This window comes from Sapajus apella, unplaced genomic scaffold, assembly GCF_009761245.1.
Source record: "Sapajus apella isolate SASKATOON/1434 unplaced genomic scaffold, GSC_monkey_1.0 scaffold68, whole genome shotgun sequence".
NCBI lineage: Eukaryota > Metazoa > Chordata > Mammalia > Primates > Cebidae > Sapajus > Sapajus apella.
The window spans coordinates 2,093,530-2,113,864 of record NW_022437008.1 but is presented as its reverse complement, the minus strand read 5'-3'; the positions used below and the strand labels follow the sequence as shown (position 1 = coordinate 2,113,864).

The window sequence follows — 20,335 nt, the reverse complement described above, 5'->3', positions numbered from 1 at the left end:
CACACACACACACACACACACACACACACACACACACACACACACACTGTAGATGTTGGTGTGGATGTGGTGATAAGTTATTTCCAAAGAGAAGCCTCTGGATTCTGCCCACATAAAATGGAAACATCTTCAAATGTTTGAAAATAAGGATAACTGGGATTCTTCAAGGGAAATCACTGGGCTCCAGTGATTCTCTATTACTTGGATTGAAAACTTTACATGCAAAACTTGTCATCTTTTTCTTCAGTTTCTTCACAGCAGCCCGCACAAAGCCAAGCACAGTGTTCATACACAATAAGCATCCTGAGAACAATGGAAAAAATTAAGAAATTCCACATAATTTTCCTCAAGGGTTTCCCCAGAGTCACCAGGTGTACCTTCCTGGCTGTAAACAGCTAACTAACATTTCAGTGCCATGAGTCATCTGAGATTGAGTAAGTGATTTGGTTCAGACTGTATGATGTCACCTGTCAACTACGTGCTATAGAAACATGCTGTTTCTAATGTCTTCTCAGACATTCCAGGGACCTTGTCACTCACTTCCTTTGTCACAGGAAGGTTTATCCCCTTTGATTTCATTGTGCCTCCCATAAATGCCCTGGATGCTCTTAAGGATGACCACTCCCTCTTTCCCCCTCTTAAAGCAAGAACCAAAGCATGTGAGGTTTGGTGCTTTTTTAATAACCAAGTGTGGGGGAAGGGATAAAGAGGGACAATTCTGTTAGCAGGCTCTAGGAATCCCATGGTCAGGTAGAAAGAGGGATTCCTCAACAGTGAGGAATGTGATCATCTCTCTCAATTGCAGACACACACTGAGGTGAGGAAGATATCTCTGCACACTTGCATCATCTTCACAAATGATGGCGGGAGTCGATGGACAAAGCTGTAAATGCGTTGGCCGTTTACCTTTACCTACAGGAGGAAAAAAAATGCATCAGAAAGACAGTACGCCACCAAACAAGTTTTCAACCTCCTCTTCACTCTGCCTTAGTACCAATAACTTTCCCCAAGAAAACTCCTAGTTATGCAAGTGAACTTAGTAGACACACTTCTGTTCACACAAGACGTTTGTGCCTATTTGAGACAGTTGCCGACTTTGTTTCTAATGCTTTCTCTCGTTCTTCTAGTGAAGTTCTACACTCTGTCACACAGTCCCTGTTAACTCAGCCTCCCTTCTAACCTGGATGATCCCCATCACTAGGGACTGTGTCTCAGGAACTTGAGACTCTGCATCTTGCACAGGGTCTGCCACAGAGTTACTACTTGACCATGTTCATTGAAATGCATACTTTTCACTTCCATGAACTGTGACTGCCTTTTACTACTGATAGCACAGTTTCTCTTTGGAGTAGCCTACATCTGAGATGCTATTGGCAAAGAGCGAAACCAGTGTTGTTAGAGAGTTGAAGAAGCACAGGTCTTATAAAGCATAGGATATTATGTTTAACAACTTCAAAGCATAGGAAAAGATCCCTCACTTGAATCTGAGTAAGATGTGAATCATTTGCCGTATTCATTAGAGAAAGCCAGAAAGTATGGATATATTCCTTATAGCGAGGCTATAGAGAAAGTCACTTTATTAATATTTTTTCAAATTTAAAATACACACATTTTTGAGCCAGTTTTTCCATTTTTTTGTAATTATCTTCCAAAATAAGTATTGGGAAGTTGGTAATGACAAAAGGATTGATTAGAAAACTTAATACAGCATCATTTGTGAGAGCAAAATATTGCAAACAACTTTAGTGCCCAAAAAAGTGTCAAGTTTAATAATTTTGGGTAAACTTCTTAATGCAATGTTATGCAATCTTTAAAAACTGAAGCAGCACCATGGACTGATAATGTCTTTAAGATACATTCTTTGACAACAAAGCAACTTAGTTCCTAAATGGTAACCTGTAGAGTAAGTTATACCAGGATTTGCTTTAAAACGAAGGGAATCATAGACATATCTGCATGCTTCCATAGGCAGATACTTCCTCTGAAGGACTGGGCACGGTAGCTCATGCCTGTAATCCCAGTATATTGGGAGGCTGAGTTGGGTGAATATCTTGAGGTTGGGAGTTCAAGACCAGCCTCGTCAACATGGTGAAACCCCATCTCCACTAAAAATACAAAAATTAGCCAGGTGTGGTGGCACGTGCCTGTAATCCCAGCTACTTGGGAGGCTAAGGCAAGAGAATCACTTGAATCCAGGAGATGAAGGTTGCAGTGAGCTGAGATCATGCCATTGCACTCCAGCCTGGATGATAAAGTGAGACTCTTGTCTCAAAAAAAAAAAAAAAAAAAAAAAAGTCTCTCTGAAGGAGAGCAGAGCTCTGGTAATGTTGTTCTAATGAGTAGAATTGGGGCCCAGAAGTGAGATGAAGACTTAATTTTTGACTGATTAAAACAACTTTTTTCTTAAGTGTATTGTATTCACTGAGCTAAATGAAATTTAAATAATGGCATAAGTAGAAATGAACACTATGTGAAAAAACAGAGGAAAACCTCTACTTTGGGGGAAATGGAAGGTGAGCTGACCTTGACCTTGGTCACATTTGGGAAAGAGCTGAGGATGGCAGTGCAAGCAGAGGGCGCTCTGTGATGAAAACCTGGGGCAGGAGTAGTTATGAAAGATGGGCCCTGAGGGGCTGGTGAGGCCAGGTCAGTGAGAGCTGCCTCCTGCTCTGGGGGCCCACAGAGCCTGGGTTCTGGGAGCTCCTGGGGTGCTCACCTCGTACTCACTGTGACGCACGTAGATGCGCAGCTCAAATGGTTCGCCATCCTCAAAGGGCACGAAGTATGATTTCTCTTCCAACTTCCATATCCCAAACTCACGACTGTTCATGACCATGCGATGGCCAAAGTGCACTCGGAAATGGAAGGCAATTTCTGAGTCCTCATCCATTCCAGTGTGGAAATCCACCTGCAGCTGTGGGTCATTGCTGAGGGCAAAGCACACAGCAGGTTGGGCAGGTCCCTCCCTTGCGCAAACACACATTCAACACACACACAGATCCCTTCCCCCCTTTACCCAGGGCAAAAGTCTCCCTGATGATACTGCAGGCCTGGTCCCTGTGGGGATGCTTCAGCTCCTCATGCCCCTGGCAGGGAGATGCTGTGCTCCTCATCCCCAGATGAAAACTGAGCCAGTCACTGACCTGGGCCTGACTTGTTCATTCCCTGAAAATTCAATGCCCCTTGATGAAGAGCCACAGCCCCAACCCACTGAGTGTCCTCCTCCCCTAGGCCCCGTGGCTGGCCCACATGCAGTTGCTACAGGTCTCATGCCAGGTGCTGGAGGGTCTCCAGGACCTGCACCTGCATGAAGCCTCCATCCTGCCAGCTAGACATTTCCACATCACTCACACATAACATCAAGCCCTTAGCAAATATTCTCCCTTCTCCACCCCCTCCATTGGACCATAGAGTACTCACATAAAAGAGAGGATTGGTGTTCCTTTGATAATCACACAGGAACCAATAGACAAGGACACAGGCAGTTTGTATGGCACCTGCCAGGGTATTGAGGGTGAGTGAGAGGTGCAGGGTCAGGTGCAGCCTCCCCTCCTGTAACAGATTCCCATGGTGCAGGAGTTTAGAGATCAAAGGGCAGACTCCAAGGCCTCCCCCTTTCACCCCATAACAGTCAGGGGCCCATATTCCTGAAGATATCGTGGACCCATAGGTAAGAGCAAGGGTTCAGGATGCCTGGATTCTGGTCCTCATTCTGCCTTTTACAAGCAGTGCAATCTTAGATCCATTACTTGAACTCTCCCTGCCTCAGTTTCCCTAGGACAAGGAGGATTATCAGGAATTCCTATGTTTTAGGATGTTCTCCATAATAGAGGAGTTAATATATGTAAAACGTTTACCCTAATCCTTAGAATGTGTAGGTCCTGTTAGGGGTGAACTAACAGAACAAGGAAGTCCTCCTGAAACACTGACCTGCCTTCATTTTCACCTCTGAAAATAAAAACAAGACTTGATAATGTAAGAGTTTAAAAATTCACTCCAGTGAGAAACAACATTTGTTTAAACAGACAGGGAAATTATTTTTTTTAAAAAATAGGAAATCCCTATGTGTGGGATGTACATGCATCACAATCATCAAGGGCAATGACATCCTTCCCAGAAGGGGCCACATTGCTGAGAGCACAGCCCCAGTACTCGCACAAATGAAGCCTGTGGATCAGGGACATAACTGGAGGAAATTATTGATTCCTGCAACGACTACAAGTGATTGACGATTTTTTTGTATTTTTGAGATAGAGTCTTGCTCTTTTGCCCAAGCTGACGTGCAGTGGTACAATCATAGCTCACTGAAACCTCGAATTCCTGGGCTGCAGTGATCCTCACACACCTGCTCCCTCTTGAGTAGTTGGGATGAAAAGTGCCTGTCACTCTACCCGTCTGATATTTAAAGTTTTTTAAAGAAACAGTCGTAAACTTCTGGCCTCAAGTTATTCTCTTATCTTTGCCTCCCAAATTGGTGGAATTGAAGCCATGAGCCTGTGAACCCAGCTGCTTTGTTGACTGATATCCACTGTAAGCTCTGTCTGAACTGAGACTAAATTTGTTCCTTCATGGGTGGAGAAACAAGTTTAGTCTCAGTTCAGACACAGCTTACAGTGGATATTTTGCATGACTCGGTGTCTGAAACCTCTGCCTCTGCTGTCCTTCCCTAGCAAACCATCATCTGCACATCCTCCTGTCCCACAATGGGAAGAACAGGATAGGCTCAGGACAGGGAAGCTGAGTTGGAAGCAAGAACCAGTGGTCACTTTGTGCAGACCCCACCTCAGGAACCATCGCCCCCATATTCTGCATTCACCTTCCCCACTCTTATTGGGAAAAGACATCTACTGATCATACATTTTGCTCTCATAAGTGATCTGAGTCCTTGATAACTCATAATCCCCAAGAGCCCCACCAGTTAAGCCACCTGGGATCCACATTGACACTCATAAAAAGACACACAGATTCTTCATCAAAGGTGTTGCTGTGTGGGGAGGAAGTTTCACATGCACAGAAAGCCAGATGCATGTTTTCCCGCTTCAATACATAGTCAAATTCTAGCACACACACCTGCTCACTGTGCACATAAAAATGCTCATGCACTGGTCTGGCTGTGCTCACACACACACTCACATAACGGACAGGAAGACAAAGCACACTCACTCCCTTACACTCACTCACACATCTGCTCTTCCTGGTGGGGCATCCACCTTCCATCTAAAGTCACATCATCTCAGCAGATCTCATTCTCATCAGACACCACCACATGCTCACAGAGGGTTACACTGGTCTAGAGTCCCGAGAGTCCACACCCCACACCCTACAAGCATCTCAGATACCACAGCCTCAGGATTTCTTTTCCACACACCCACAATTCTCAGTAAAGCATGCACAGTAGAAATGCTCATATTTTCATCCCATACAATTTTCCATTTCTTTCTTGGTTTGTGTGACTTGAGATTATTGAAGGCTGTGCCTTTTCAACTCACGGGTAGAGATGACATTGGTCTCTCTTTCTGCGTGATCTTCAGAATTGTGTCCAGTCTTCTGTCCCGTGTTCTGAGTAAACCTTGGACTTGGCAGCATTTAAATGATCCCTTTCAGCCTTTCCCTCTGGCTTCATTCCAGATTCCATGCTCCTCCCAGCAACCATAGCTATTTGCAGGTCTGTGTCTGTAATGCAGCAGAAATGACAGTGGGAGGTACCAGGCTGTGGATTAGGTTACCAGGGAAATGCATAGATAAGGATGATGGAGTGAGGGAGTGATAGTAAAGCCCAGCCTTTATGCCTCTCAAGCCTTTTCTCTACTATGCAGAATCTACCCAGAAGGTGTACATTTTTCCAATTTGTACAATGGCCAAAAAAAAAAAAAAGTTGGATATTTAGGGGAAAGACATTAGCCCTAAAAGGTAATTCTTCTCTTTGCCTTTAAACTTTCTAGGAGAACACTGACATTGATCCCCAGGAGAATCTGGGCAGAGAAGTAGAGAAAGTTCCTGCATGAACCTGCTCCACACTAGGCCGCTTGGCTCTGCCAGGTGAGGGCCACTCTCATCTGACTGTCACACACCTAAGCTCTAGTTACACTCTCTCATTTCTCTTGGTGTCCATTTAAGTCAAAGTTTAAGAGACACTTTCTCCTGAAGATTCCGGGAGAAAGGTGAGATTGTTGTTTCTTCTTTGATTTTTTTTTTTTAACTTTTATTATATGTTCACCCTGACACTCAGGCTGGAGTGGTGTGGCACCAGCACAGCTCACTGTAACCTCTGGCTCCTGGGCTCAGGTGATCCTTCCAGCTCAGTTTCCTAAGTAGCTGGAACTACAGGCAGATGTCACCATGCCAGACTAATTTTTTTCTATTTTTAGTAGAGATGGGTTTTTGCCATGTTACCAAGTCTGTTCACAGATTCCTGTGTTCAAGCGATCCACCAGCATTGGCTGCCCAAAGTGCTGGAATTACAGATATGAGCCACTGTGCCGAGCCCTTTGCCAACTTTTTTATGGGTTTGTTTCTTTTGTGTAAAGTTGTTGAAGTTCCTTATAGATGCTCGGACATTAGACCTTCTTCAGATACGTAGTTGGAAAATATTTTCTCCCATTCTGTAGGCTGTCTGTTTATTGATAGTTTACTTTGCTGTGCAGAACCTCTTTAGTTTAATTAGATTCTGTTTGTCAATTTTTGCTTTTTTTTTTGTGATTGCCTTTTACATCTTTATCATGAAATCTTTCCTCATGCCTATGTCCTGCATGGTGTTGCCTAGGTTGTCTTCCAGGGTGTTTATAGTTGCGGGTTTTACATTTAAGTCTTTAATTTACCTTGAGTTGATTGTTCTATATGGTGTAGAGAAGGGGTCCAGTTTCAATATTCTGCATATGGCTAGCCAGTTCACCCAGTACCATTTCTTCAATAGAAAATCATTTTTTCGGCCAGGCACGGTGGCTCACGCCTGTAATCCCAGCACTCTGGGAGGCCAAAGTGGGTGGATCACCTGAGGTGGGGAGTTCAAGACCAGCCTGACCAACATGGTGAAACCCCGTCTTAAAAAAAAGAAAAAAGAAAGAAAGTCATTTTTTCCATTGCTTGTTTGGTCAGCTTTGTCGAATATCAAATGGTTGTAGAGGTGTGGCCTTACTCCTGAGCTCTCCATTCTGTTCCATTGGTCCATGCATCTGTTTTCATAGCAAAACTATGTTGTTTTGGTTACTGTAGCCTTGTAATGTGATGCCTCTAGCTTTGTTCTTTTTGCATAGAATTGCCTCAGTTATTTGGCTCTCTTTTGATTCCATGCGAATTTTAAAATAGTTTTTCTTCTAATTCTGTGAAGAATGTCATTCATAGTTTGCTAGGAACAGCGTTGCATCTGTAAATGTCTTTGGACAGTATGACTGTTTTAATAATATTGATTTTTCTTATCCATGAGCATGGAATATTTTTCCATTTCTTTGTGTCATCTCTGGTTTCTTTGAGCAGTGTTTTGTAATTCTCATTATAGCAATCTTTCACCTCCCTGGTTAGCTGTAATTTTAGGTAGTTTATTCTTTTTGTGACAGTTGTGAATAGAATTGGATTCCTGATTTGACTTTATACTTTGCTGTTGTTGGCATATAGGAGTTCTAGTGATTTTTTGCATACAGGGATAGTTTGACCTCTCTTTCTATTTAGATGCCCTTTCTTCCTTTCTCTTGCATGATTACTTTAGTCAGGACTTCTAGTACTACGTTGAATAGAAGTGGTGAGAGAGGGCACTGCAGAAATTGTGGTTTAAAAAATCCAAGTTGAATTTCTGCTTTATTCTTCGTGGAGATTTTGACCATGATCTGTCAAATACAAAACAGAACAGAACAAAATTCCTCTCTTATTTCGTCATATTGGCCCCACACTTTCCAGTACAGGGCTAAACGCACTAATGCTCAGCACTATGGACAATTCCATGGGGGAGACATCTTTGAGGGACTTGGGCATTATGGACAATATTATCACAGAGTAAATTTATTTTGTGGGAGACTTCAACAAAAGCTGAAAAGCCTAAAGACCTATGAGAATGAAGGCCTTAGAGTCCAGGAATGACTTTTGTGTTTTGAGCAATGCTGTATTTTCTGGGAGAAGATTGGGAATTGGCTTGAGGAGCATGAAAATGATTTTGAGTAGGTCCCAAGAAGCAATTCAAAAATTCTCTGTTGAACATTGGCTCCTAAACTCTTTGTCATCTCTTTGTATCTAAGATGTCATCCTGGCCTCCATGAGTAAAGGGTTGCATCTGAGATGAAAATGAGTGTAACAAATGGCCCATGTGAACTGAAATGAGCTGGTGAATATCAGTCAAGAAAGGGAGTCACTGTGTGTGTTGCAAGGCCAGCATGTAGGACTCTGTAGCTTATTCAAATAAAATGAGTGTCATCCAGGAGCAAGCAGACATGAAATCAGACATGTTCTCCACAGGAAATCATGGGTTCCAGGATAGTCTCCATTGACTCAGAGCAAAAATTGCCTAATTCTCCAAGAAATGAATTCCATGCTGGTGACGGGGCCTATAATTCATTTTGAAAACAAAGAACTGACCAGACTATTACAGGTATGGTGTAATGAGGAGAGTGTGCCTAATCAGAACCTTGAAAGTTTCCAATGAGAGGACAGGAAATTTCAGTCCATATTGGAAAAACCAAGGAAGAAAAGGCACGAAGAGTATAATTCACTGTGCATTGACACATTAAGGTAACTGAATGTTAGATTAGGTTAAAGAAGCAATACATTTATTTCTACATTCATTTTATTATTTACCTAGTAGTCATTCAGAAGCAGATTGTTCAGTTTCCATGTAGCTGTGTGCTTTTGAGTGATTTTTTAAATCCTGAGTTCCAATTTGATTGCACTGTGGTCTGAGAGACTGTTATGATTTTCATTCTTTTGCATTTGCTGAGGAGTGTTTTATGTCCAATTATATGGCCAGTTTTAGAATACATGCTATGTGGTGCTGAGAAGAATGTATATTCTGTTGATTTGGGGTGGAGAGTTCTGTACATATCTATTAGGTCCACTTGTTCCAGAGCTGAGTTCAAGTCCTGGATATCCTTGTTAATTTTCTGTCTTGGTTCTGTTTAATATTGACAGTGGGGTGTTAAAGTCTCCCACTGTTATTGTGTAGGAGTCTAAGTCTCTTTGTAGGTCTCTAAGAACTAGTTTTATAAATCTGGGTGTTCCTGCATTGGGTGCATATACATTTAGGATAGTTAGCTCTTCTTGTTGCATTGATCCCTTTACCATTATGTAATGCCTTTCTTTGTCTCTTTTGATCTTTGTTGGCTTAAAGTCTGTTTTATCAAAGACTAGGATTGCAACCCCTGATTTTTTTTTTCTTTCCATTTTCTTGGTAAATCTTCCTCCATCCCTTTATTTTGGGCCTATATGTGTCTTTGCATGTGAGATGGGTCTCCTGAATACAGCACACCAATGAGTCTTGACTCTTTTTTTTTTTTTTTAAGATGGTGTTTCACCATGTTGGTCAGGCTGATCTTGAACTCCCGACCTCAGGTAATCCGCCCGCCTTGGCCTCCAAAGTGCTTGGATTACAGGTGTGAGCCACCACGCCCGGCCGAGTCTTGACTCTTTATCCAGTTTGCCAGTCTGTGTCTCTTAATTGGGGCATTTAGCCCATTTACATTTAAGGTTAATATTGTTATGTGTGAATTTCATCCTAGCTGATTATTATGTACATTATGTCATTATGATGCTAGCTGATTATTTTGTACATTAGTTGATGCAGTTTCTTTATAGTGTCAACGGTGTTTTCAATTTAGTATGTTTTTGCAGTGGCTGGTACCAGTTGTTCCTTGCCATACTTAGTGCTTCCTTCAGGAGCTCTTGTAAGGCAGGCCTGGTGGTGACAAAATCTCTCAGCATTTGTTTGTCAGTAAAAAATTTTATCTCTCATTTGTTTATGAAGCTTAGTTTGGCTGGATATAAAATTCTGGATTGAAGATATTTTTCTTTAAGAATGTTGAATATTGGCCCCCACTCTCTTCTGGCGTGTAGGGTTTCTCCAAAGAGATCTGCTGCAAGCCTAATGGGCTTCACTTTGTGGATAACCCAACCTTTCTTTCTGACTGCTCTAAACATTTTTTTTCTTCATTTCAAAAAGAGAAAGCAGGAAAGATCTAAAATCAACAACTTAACATCACAATTAAAAGAACTAGAGAAGCAAGAGCAAACATTCAAAAGCTAACAGAACATGAGAAATAACTAAGATCAGAGCAGAACTGAAAGAAATAGATACACAAAAAACCCTTCAAAAACTCAATTAACCCAGGAGTGGGCGATTTGAAAAAATTAACAAAATAGATAGACTGCTAGCCAAACTAATCAAGAATAAAAGAGAGAAGACTCAAATAGATGCAATAAAAAATGATGAAGGGAATATCACCACTGATCTCACAGAAGTACAAACTACCATCAAATAATACTATAAACACCTCTACACAAACAAACTAGAAAATCTAGATAAATAAATAAATTCCTGGATATATACACCCTTTCAAGACTAAACCAGGAAAAAGTCAAAACCCTGAATAGACAAATAACAAGTTCTGAAATTGAGGCAGTAATTAATAGCCTGCCAACCAAAAAAAAAAGCACAGGGCCAGACAGATTCACAGATGAACTCCACCAGAGGTACAAAAAGGAGATGGTACCATTCCTTCTGAAACTATTCCAAACAATAGGAAAAGAGAGACTCCTCCCTAACTCATTTTATGAGGCCAGCATCATCCTGATACCAAAACCTGGCAGAGACACCACAAAAAGAGAAAATTTTAGGCCAGTATCTCTGATGAACATTGATGCGAAAATCCTCAATAAAATACTGGCAAACCAAATCCAGCAATACATCAAAAAGTTTATCCACCACAATCAGGTTGGCATCATACCTGTTATGGAAGGCTGGTTCAATGTACACAAATTAATAAATGTAACCCATCACATAGGCAGAAGCAATGACAAAAATCACATGATTATCTCAACAGATGCAGAAAAGGCCTTTGATGAAATTCAACACCGCTTCATGCTAAAAACTCTCTCAATAAACCAGATATTGATGAAACTTATCTCAAAATAACAAGAGGTATTTATGATAAGCCTGCAGCCAATATCATATTAAATGGGCAAAAGCAGAAGCATTCCCTTTGAAAACCAGCACAAGATAAGAATGCCCTCTCTCACCATGCCTATTCAACATAGTATTGAAAGTTCTGGCCATAGCAATCATACAAGAAAAGAAATAAAGGGTATTCAAACAGGAAGAGAGAAAGTCAAATTAGAGACATGATGGTATATTTAGAAGACCCCATCATCTCAGCCCAAAATATTCTTAAGGTGATAAGTAACTTCAGCAAAGTCTCAGGATACAAAAATTACAAGCATTTATATACAACAATAATAGACAGAGAGCCAAATCATGAGTTGAAGTCCCATTCACAATTCCTACAAAGAGAATAAAGTATCTAGGAATACAACTTATTCCTAGATACTTTAGGAATGTGAAGAACCTCTTCAAGGAAAACTACAAATCACCACTCAAGGAAGTAAAAGAGGACACAAACAAATGAAAAAACGTTCCATTCTCATGGATAGAAAGAAGCAATATTGTGAAAATGGCCATATTGCCCAAAGTAATTTATAGATTCAATGCTATCCCCATCAAGCTACCATTGACTTTCTTCACAGAATTAGAAAAAACTACTTTAATTTTTATATGGAGCAAACAAACAAACAAAAAAGAGCCCACATAACCAAGACAATCATAAGCAGAAAAACAAAGCTGGAGGCATCATGCCACCTGACTTCAAACTATATTACAAGGCTACAGTACCCAAAACAGCCTGATACTGGTACTAAAACAGATACATAGACCAATGGAACAGAATAGAGGCCTCAGAAATAACACCACACATCTACCACCATCTGATCTTTGAAAAACCTGACAAAAACAAGCAACGGGGAAAGGATTCCCTATTTAATAAATGGTGTTGGGAAAACTGGCTAGCCATATGCAGAAAAATGAAACTGGACCCTTTCCTTACACCTTACACAAAAATTAACTCAAGACGGATTAAAGACATAAATGTAAGACCTAAAACCATAAAAACCCTAGAAGAAAACCTAAGCAATACCATTAAGGACATAGGCATCTTACTGAATTTGTTTTATCAGTTCTAATGTTTTTTTGTAGAGTCTTTATGTTTTTCCAAATATAAGATTATGTTATCTTCTTCCTTTCCAATTGGGATGCCCTTTGTTTTGTTTTTTTTTTTTTTTTTTTTTTTTTTTTTATTTGTTTGTTTTCTTGTCTAATTGCTCTAGCTAGGACTTCTGGTACTATGTGGAATAACAGTGTGAAAATGGCCATCCTTATTGGGTTTCAGATCTTAGAGAAAAGGCTTTCAGGTTTTCCCCATTCAGGATGACACTAGGTGTGGATCTGACACATACGGCTTTTATTACTTTGAGGAATGGGCCTTCCATCACCAATGTAAAGAAACAGGGGTACCAGCCACTAAAAAAACCACTGAATTATAAAGACCATTGACACTATGAAGAAAGTGCATCAACTAAAGGCCAAAATAACCAACTAGCATCATAATGGCAGGATCAAATTCACACATAACAATATTAACCTTAAATGTAAATGGGTTAAATGCCCCAATTAAGAGACACAGACTGGAAAACTAGATAAAGAGTGAAGACCCATTGATATCCTGTATTCAGGAGACCCATCTCACATGCAAAGACACATATAGGCTCAAAATAAAGGGATGGAGGAAGATTTACCAAGAAAATGGAGAGCAAAAAAAATCAAGTGTTACAATCCTAGTTTCTGATAAAACTGGCTTTAAGCCAACAAAGATCAAAAGAGACAAAGAAGGGCATTACATAATAGTAAAGGGATCAATGCAACAATAAGAGCTAACTATCCTAAATATATATGCACCCAATGCAAGAGCACCTAGATTCGTAAAGCAAGTTCTTAGAGACCTACAAAAAGACTTAGACTCCCACACAATAATATTCGGAGACTTTAACACTCCACTGCCAATATTAGACAGATCACCAGGACAGAAAATTAACAAGGATATCCAGGACTTGAACTCAGCTCTGGACCAAGTGGCCCCAATAGACATTTACAGAACTCTCCACCCCAAATCAGGAGAATATATGGTCCTCTCAGCACCAAATCACACTTATTCTAAAATCGACCACATAATTGGAAGTAAATCACTCCTCAACAAATACAAAAGAATGGAAATTATAACAAATGGCCTCTCAGACCACAGTGCAATTAAATTAGAACTCAGGATTAAGAAACTCACTCAAAACCACACAGCTACATGGAAACTGAACAACCTGCTCCCGAATGACTATTGGATAAGTAATGAAATGGAGGCAGAAATAAAGATGTTCAAACTAGCAGAAGACAAGAAATAACTAAGACCAGAGCAGAACTGAAGGAGATAGAGACACAAAAAACCCTTCAAAAAATCAATGAATCCAGGAGCTGGTTTTTTGAAAAGCTCAACAAAATAGATAAACCACTAGCCAGACTAATAAAGAAGAAAAGAGAGAAGAATCAAATAGATGCAATAAAAATGATAAAAGGGATATTACCACCAATGCCACAGAAATACAAACTACCATCAGAGATTACTACAAACAACTCCATGCAAATAAACCAGAAAATATAGAAGATATGGATAAATTCTTGGACACTTACACATTTGCAAGACTAAACCAGGAAGAAGTTGAATCCCTAACTAGACCAATAACAAGTTCTGAAATATAGGCAGCATTTTATAGCCTACCAACCAAAAATAGTCCAGGACCAGATGGGTTCACAACCAGATTCTACCAGAGGTACAAAGAGGAGCTGGTACCATTCCTTCTGAAACTATTCCAAACAATAGAAAAAGAAAGAATCCTCCCTAACTCATTTTATAAGGCCAACATCATCCTGATAACAAAACCCAGGAGAGACACAACTGAAAAAGAAAATGTCAGGCCAATATGCCTGGTGAACACTGATGTGAAAATCCTCAATAAAATACTGGCAAGCCAAATCCAACAGCTTATCAAAAAATCTTATCCATCACGATCAAGTCCACTTCATCCCTGGGATGCAAGGCTGGTTGAACATATGCAAATCAATAAATGTAATTTATCACATAAATAGAACCAAAGACAAAAACCACATGATTATTTCAATAGATGCAGAGAAGTTCTTTGGCAAAAATCAACAGGTTTTTATGCTAAAAACTCTCAATAAACTAGGTATTGATGGAACTTATCTCAAAATATTAAGAGCTATTTATGACAATCCAACCGCCAATATCATACTGAATGGGCAAAAACTGGAAGCATTCCCTTTGAAAACTGGCACAAGACAAGAATGCCCTCTCTCACCACTCCTATTCAACATAGCAATGGAAGTTCTGGTCAGGGCAATCAGGCAAGAAAAAGAAAGAAAGGGTATTAAATTAGGAAAAGAGGAAGTCAATCGTCTCTATTTGCAGATGACATGACTGTATATTTAGAAGACCCCATCGTCTCAGCCCAAAGTCTCCTTAAGCTGATAAGCAACTTCAGCAAAGTCTCAGTATACAAAATTAATATGCAAAATCACAAGCATTCCTATACACCAATAATGGACAAACAGGGAGCCAAATCATGAGTGAGCTCCCATTCACAATTGCTACAAAGAGAATAAAATACCCAGGAATACACTTACAAGACATGTGAAGGACCTCTTCAAGGAGAACTACAAACCACTGTTCAGGGAAGTAAAAGAGGACACGAATAAATGGAAAAACATTCCATGCTCATGGTTAGGAAAAAATCAATATCGTAAAAATTGCCATACTGCCCAAAGTAATTTGTATATTCAATGCTATCCCCATAAAGCTACCACTGACTTTCTTCACAGAACTGGAAAAAATACCTTCTTTTTCATATGGATCCAAAAAGGAGCCTGAATAGCCAAGACAATCCTAAGCAAAAAAAAAAAAAAAAAAAAAAAAAAAGCTTGGAGACATCACGCTTTCTGACTTCAAACTATACTACAAGTCTACAGTAATAAAAACAGCATGGTACTGGTACCAAAACAGATATAGACCAGTGAAACCGAACAGAGGCCGCAGAGGCCACACACCTAGAACCATCTGATCTTTGAAAAACCTAGCAAAAACAAACAATGGGGAAAGGATTCCCTATTTAATAAATGGGAAAACTGGCTAGCCGTATGCAAAAAACTGAAACTGGATCCCTTCCTTACACTTTATACAAAAATTAACTCAAGATGGATTAAAGATTTAAACATAAGACCTAAAACCATAAAAACCCTAGAAGAAAACCTAGCCAATACCATTCAGGACATAGGCATGGGCAAGGACTTCATGACTAAAATACCAAAAGCAATGGCAACGGAAGCCAAAATAGACAAATGGGATTTGATTAAACTAAAGAGCTTCTGCACAGCAAAAGAAACTATCATCAGAGTGAACAGGCAACTTAGAGTGTCAGAAAACTTTTGCAATCTATCCATCTGACAAACGGCTAATATCCAGAATCTACAAATAACATAAACAAGTTTACGAGAAAAAAAAAAAAAATCAAAAAGTGGGTGAAAAATAGACACTTCTCAAAAGGAGACATATGCAGCCAACAAACATACCAAAAAAGGCTTGTCATGACTGGTCATTAGAGAAATGCAAATTAAAACCACAATGAGATACCATCTCATGCCAGTTAGAATGGTGATCATTAAAAAATCAGGAAACAGTGGATGCTGCAGAGAATGTGGAGAAATAGGAACACTTTTACACTGCTGGGAGTGTAAATTAGTTCAACCATTGTGGAAAACAGTGTGGTGATTCCTCAAGGATCTAGAAATAGAAATACCATTTGACCCAGCAATCCCATTACTGGGTATATAACCCAAAAGATTATAAATTGTTCTGTTATAAAGACACAAGCACACATATGTTTATTGCGGCACTGTTCACAATAGCAAAGACTTGGAACCAACCCAAATGTCCATCAATAATAGACTGGACAGGGAAACTGTGGCACATATATGCTATGAGATACTATGCAGCCATAAAAAATGATGAGTTTGTATCCTTTGCAGGGACATGGATGAATCTGGAAACCATCATTCTCAGCAAACTAACACAAGAACAGAAAACCAAACACCACATGTTCTCACTCATAAGTGGGAGTTGAACACTGAGAACACATGGACACAGGGAGGGAAACATCACACACTGGGACCTGTCAGGTGGGTGGGGTGCTAGGGGAGAGATAGCATTAGGAGAAATACCTAATGTAGGTGAGGGGGTAATGGATCCAGCAAACCACCATGGCACTTGTATTACTAGGTAACAAACCTACACGTTCTGCCCATGTACCCCAGAACTTAAAGTATAATTTAAAAAAGTCACAAAAAATAACTGGTTCAAAAATGCGTGCATTTTAAATTTAACAAATTGACATCTAGAAGGTTACTTTATAGCCCAGTAATGAAGAATACATCCAAATGTTCTGGCCCTTTCTAATTGGTAGGCCAAAACATTCACATTTTATTCAGATCAAGTGAAGAATCTTTTCCTATGCTTAGAAGCTCTTCAAAATGATATCCTATGTTTTTGCAACACTTGTCCTATTCTATCTCTGCAACAACACTTAAGGTTTTTTATTATTATTGTACTTTAGGTTCTAGGGTACATGTGCAGATCATGCAGGATTGTTGCATAGGTACATACATGGCAAGGTGATTTGCTGCCTCCATCCCCCCATCCCCTATATCTGGCATTTCTCCCTATGTTATCCCTCCCCAACCTCCCCGCCCCTCACTGTCCCTCCCTTAGCCCCCCAACAGACCCCAGTGTGTGATGCTCCCCTCCCTGTTCTCATGTGTTCTCATTGTTCAACACCCACCCATGAGCAAGAACATGTGGTATTTGGTTTTCTGTTCTTGTGTCAATTTGCTGAGAATGATGGTCTCCAGATTCATCCATGTCCCTACAAAGAACATGAACTCATCCTTTTTTATGGCTGTGTAGTATTCCATGGTGTATACATGCCACATTTTCATTGTCCAGTCTATCATTGATGGGCATTTGGGTGATTCCTGAAGGATCCAGAAATAGAAATTCCGTTTGACCCCACAATCCCATTACTGGGTATATACCAAAAGGATTATAAATCGTTCTGTTATAAAGACACATGCACATATATGTTCATTGTGGCACTGGTTACCATAGCAAAGACCGGGAACCAACACAAACACTTGAGTTTTATTCTTGGCCACCATCAGCTCAGATCTAGGCAACTCCAAAGAGAAACTGGGCCATCAGCAGTGAATGGCAGTCATAGTTCATGAAGCTGAAAGCATTCAAGGTTTGGTCTCACGTTAACTCTGTGTGAACTCCTGTACAAGATGGAGGGATTCAAGTTTATAGGGGATTTTACAGGCTAGTGGGGAGGCTGAGCAAACATACACAGCTTGGTAGAATCTTGCTGGAGAATGAGATGAAACATTAGAAATAAAGTGAAAAGCTGTCTCAAATAGGCACAAAACGTCATCTATAAACAAAAGTGTGTGTCCTGGGTTCAGTTTTCTCATGGGATGTTGTAGGTACCAGGACAGAGTAAAGAGGAGGCCAAAAGCTTGTTTGGTGGCATACTGTCTTTCTGATGCATTTTTCCTCTTGTAGGTAATAATAAATGGCCAACACTGTTACAGCTTTGCCCATCCACTCCCACCATGTTCTGTGAAGATGGTTCAAGTGTAAAGAGATGTCTCTCTGATCTCAATGTCTGTCTGCAATTGAGGGAGATGACCGTACTCCTCATTGTTGAGAAATTCCTCTGTAGGATCCCCAGAGCCTCCTAACAGCATGATCTCTCCTCACCCTTTTCCCTACACTTGGTCATTTAAAAAATCACCAACTTCCCAGGATTTGGCTCTTTCCTTAAGAGGGAAAGAGGAAGTGGTCATCCCCATGAAGGCCCAAGGAACTTGATGGGAGGCGTCCAGAAATCAAGGAGAATAAACCTTCTTGGGACTCCAGGAGTGGGTTATAAGGTCCCTGGAATGTTTGAGAAGACATTAGGTACAACGTCCTTCTATAGCATATTGTTGACGTCAGAGACTCTGAGACAAAATCCTTACCCAATCTCAGATGACTCACTGCACTGAAATCTTAGATAGCTGTTTACAGCCACACAGGTATACCTCGTGGCTTTGGGGAGAAATTTTGTAACTTGAGGACAATCTGGTGGAATTTCCTTATTCTTTCCATTGTTCTCAGGATATTTATTGTATGTAATGATGCCTGGCTCTGTACAGGCTGCCATGCAGGAACTTTGGAAAAAGACACACTTCCCACATGAAAATTTCAATTAAAGCAATAGTTAGAGAATCACAGGAGTCCAAAGATTTCTCTTAAGAACCCCAGTAGTTGATGTTTAAAAATAATTGTGAGGTTTATCCGATGTATATGGAAGAATCCTGGGATTTTTCTTTGGAAAAAAATGGTCATGGTTTTACATCAGAAAATATGAAGTTTATTGTTGGGATGGACACAGTTCATACACATGGACACAGTGAGCCGACCCTGCTTTGCTGCAGTTTCACTAGGCATTGCAGCCCAGCAAACCTCCCAACACATGTTGGCTTAGAGCAATCATTTATTCTGATCTTTCTCAGTTAGCTGGACTCGTGTGTGAGTGGTAGATCAGGTGGTGAGAGCCATGTTTTCTGAAGGTCTTTTAGGCTGGATCCCAAAGGATGCTTCACTCATGTCTGACTCAACACAAGGACTGGGTGAACACCTGGAGGCTGGCAGGTTACCTCCTTCGCTACCTCACCTCCCCATTCATGCCTTGAATTCCCTCAAATCATGAGTCTCATGGTTGGTTCTTGGACTTAATGAATGAATTGATAAGCAAGACATGCACGCAGTGAAAGAAACCATGCTAGCTCTTTGTATATGAATAAAAATTAAAACAAACCAATACAAACAAGAACAACCAAAAAGTGAGCAGCCATCACTGGTGTATATCATTGCTTAAACCAACAAGACCCGTATTTTCATCTTCTCTGAAAATGTTTCTCCGCAACAGTTGGCTCCACCTTCTACTGTCAGCTGCTTGGAGCTCCCACAAAGATGGCACAATGACAGCCCTTTTCCCTCTATGAGGACTGTTGTCATCTGGTTCATAGCACAAATAGAGAGCCATTTAGTTGAAGATAAACAACATATTACCTAAAAGCCAAACAATGCAGATTTAAGAGGGTCTCATCAAATAGTAGCCTTTATCTACAGGGCCCATCTCAGGTGTCATTTTGATCACTCATCCTCTCTTCCCATGTTCACTGTCACAGCATACCCCAGCCTTACTCGTGGGTATGCCTCTCTCCTTGCCCTCCTTTAATCTAACATCAGATACTTTGAGGTGTCAATGCACAGTAAATGACACCTTCATGCCTCTCTTTCTTGTTGCTTTCCTTTATGAACTGAAATTCCCTCCTCCCTCACTGGAAAGTCTCAGGTTCTTGTTAGGTACACTTTCCTCCTTACATCATCCCTCTCACAGTTTTGGCCACTTCTCTATTTTGATGATGGATTATAGGCCCCATCATCAGCATGGAAATAATTTCTTGGGGGAATTAGGCACTTCTTGCTCTAAATGAATAAGACTGATCTGAGACTCTGAGTGGATAAAGACTATCTTGGAACCCATGACTTTCGGAGCAGAACTTGAGTTTGATTTCATATCTACATGTCCCTAGATGACGCCCATTGTATCTGAATAACCTACAGGGTCCTACATGCTGTGCCTGCTAGACAAACACACAGTAACTGCATTTTCTTTATTGATATTCACCAGCTCAGTTCAGTTCACATAGGGCACTGGTTGCATTCATCTTTATACCAGCTACTACCCTATGCTCATCGTGGCCAGGGGTGATGTCTCAGATAAAAAGAGAATATGACATAGAGTCCAGGAGCCAATGTTCAACAAATGATTTCTGATTTGCCCCGGGGACCTACTCAACATCTTTTTCATGCTCCTCAACCCAAATTTACGGTCTTCTCCCAGCAAATACAGCATTGCTCAAAACACAGTAGTTTATTTCTGAATTCTAAAGCCTTGCCTCCTGAAAGGTCTTTAGGGCTTTTCAGTTTTTGTTGAAAACCCCCAAAGAATAAATCTGTTTTATAATGGGGGTGGGGTGCTGTGTGTGTGTGTGTGTGTGTGTGTGTGTGTGTGTGTGTGTGTGTGT

The 20,335-nt window shown here is 40.5% G+C and overlaps 2 protein-coding genes and 1 long non-coding RNA gene across 6 annotated transcripts in view; 1 reads left to right on the top strand and 2 right to left on the bottom strand.

The window, feature by feature from the left end:
- LOC116530643 overlaps window positions 1-20,276 on the top strand; it is a 34,423-nt gene extending 14,147 nt beyond the window's left edge. For 2 of the 4 annotated variants that reach the window (XR_004260097.1, XR_004260094.1), the window contains 2 exons: window positions 5,943-6,039; window positions 17,760-20,276. This is a non-coding gene — a long non-coding RNA (uncharacterized LOC116530643). The remainder of the gene's footprint in view (window positions 1-5,942; window positions 6,040-17,759) is intronic. The other 2 variants (XR_004260096.1, XR_004260095.1) reach the window with 1 other exon arrangement.
- Window positions 1-20,335, bottom strand: part of LOC116530635 (galectin-10-like) — a 61,818-nt gene that overhangs the window by 24,573 nt on the left and 16,910 nt on the right. The gene's annotated exons all lie outside the window — the stretch shown is intronic.
- LOC116530637 (galactoside-binding soluble lectin 13-like) lies at window positions 659-5,582 on the bottom strand. The gene is made up of 4 exons (XM_032248796.1): window positions 5,490-5,582; window positions 3,421-3,497; window positions 2,717-2,927; window positions 659-912 (listed from the first exon to the last, which is right to left on the bottom strand). Exons 1-4 carry the CDS (start codon window positions 5,502-5,504, stop codon window positions 796-798), a joined length of 420 nt encoding a protein of 139 aa, XP_032104687.1. The 5' UTR covers window positions 5,505-5,582; the 3' UTR covers window positions 659-795.

Coding starts and splice junctions, on each gene's coding strand:
- LOC116530637 (XM_032248796.1), bottom strand. Junction 2,928..3,420: donor ACACCAATCCTCTCTTTTAT/GTGAGTACTCTA, acceptor CTTTGCCCTCAG/CAATGACCCACAGCTGCAGG. Junction 913..2,716: donor TGCGTCACAGTGAGTACGAG/GTGAGCACCCCA, acceptor TTCCTCCTGTAG/GTAAAGGTAAACGGCCAACG.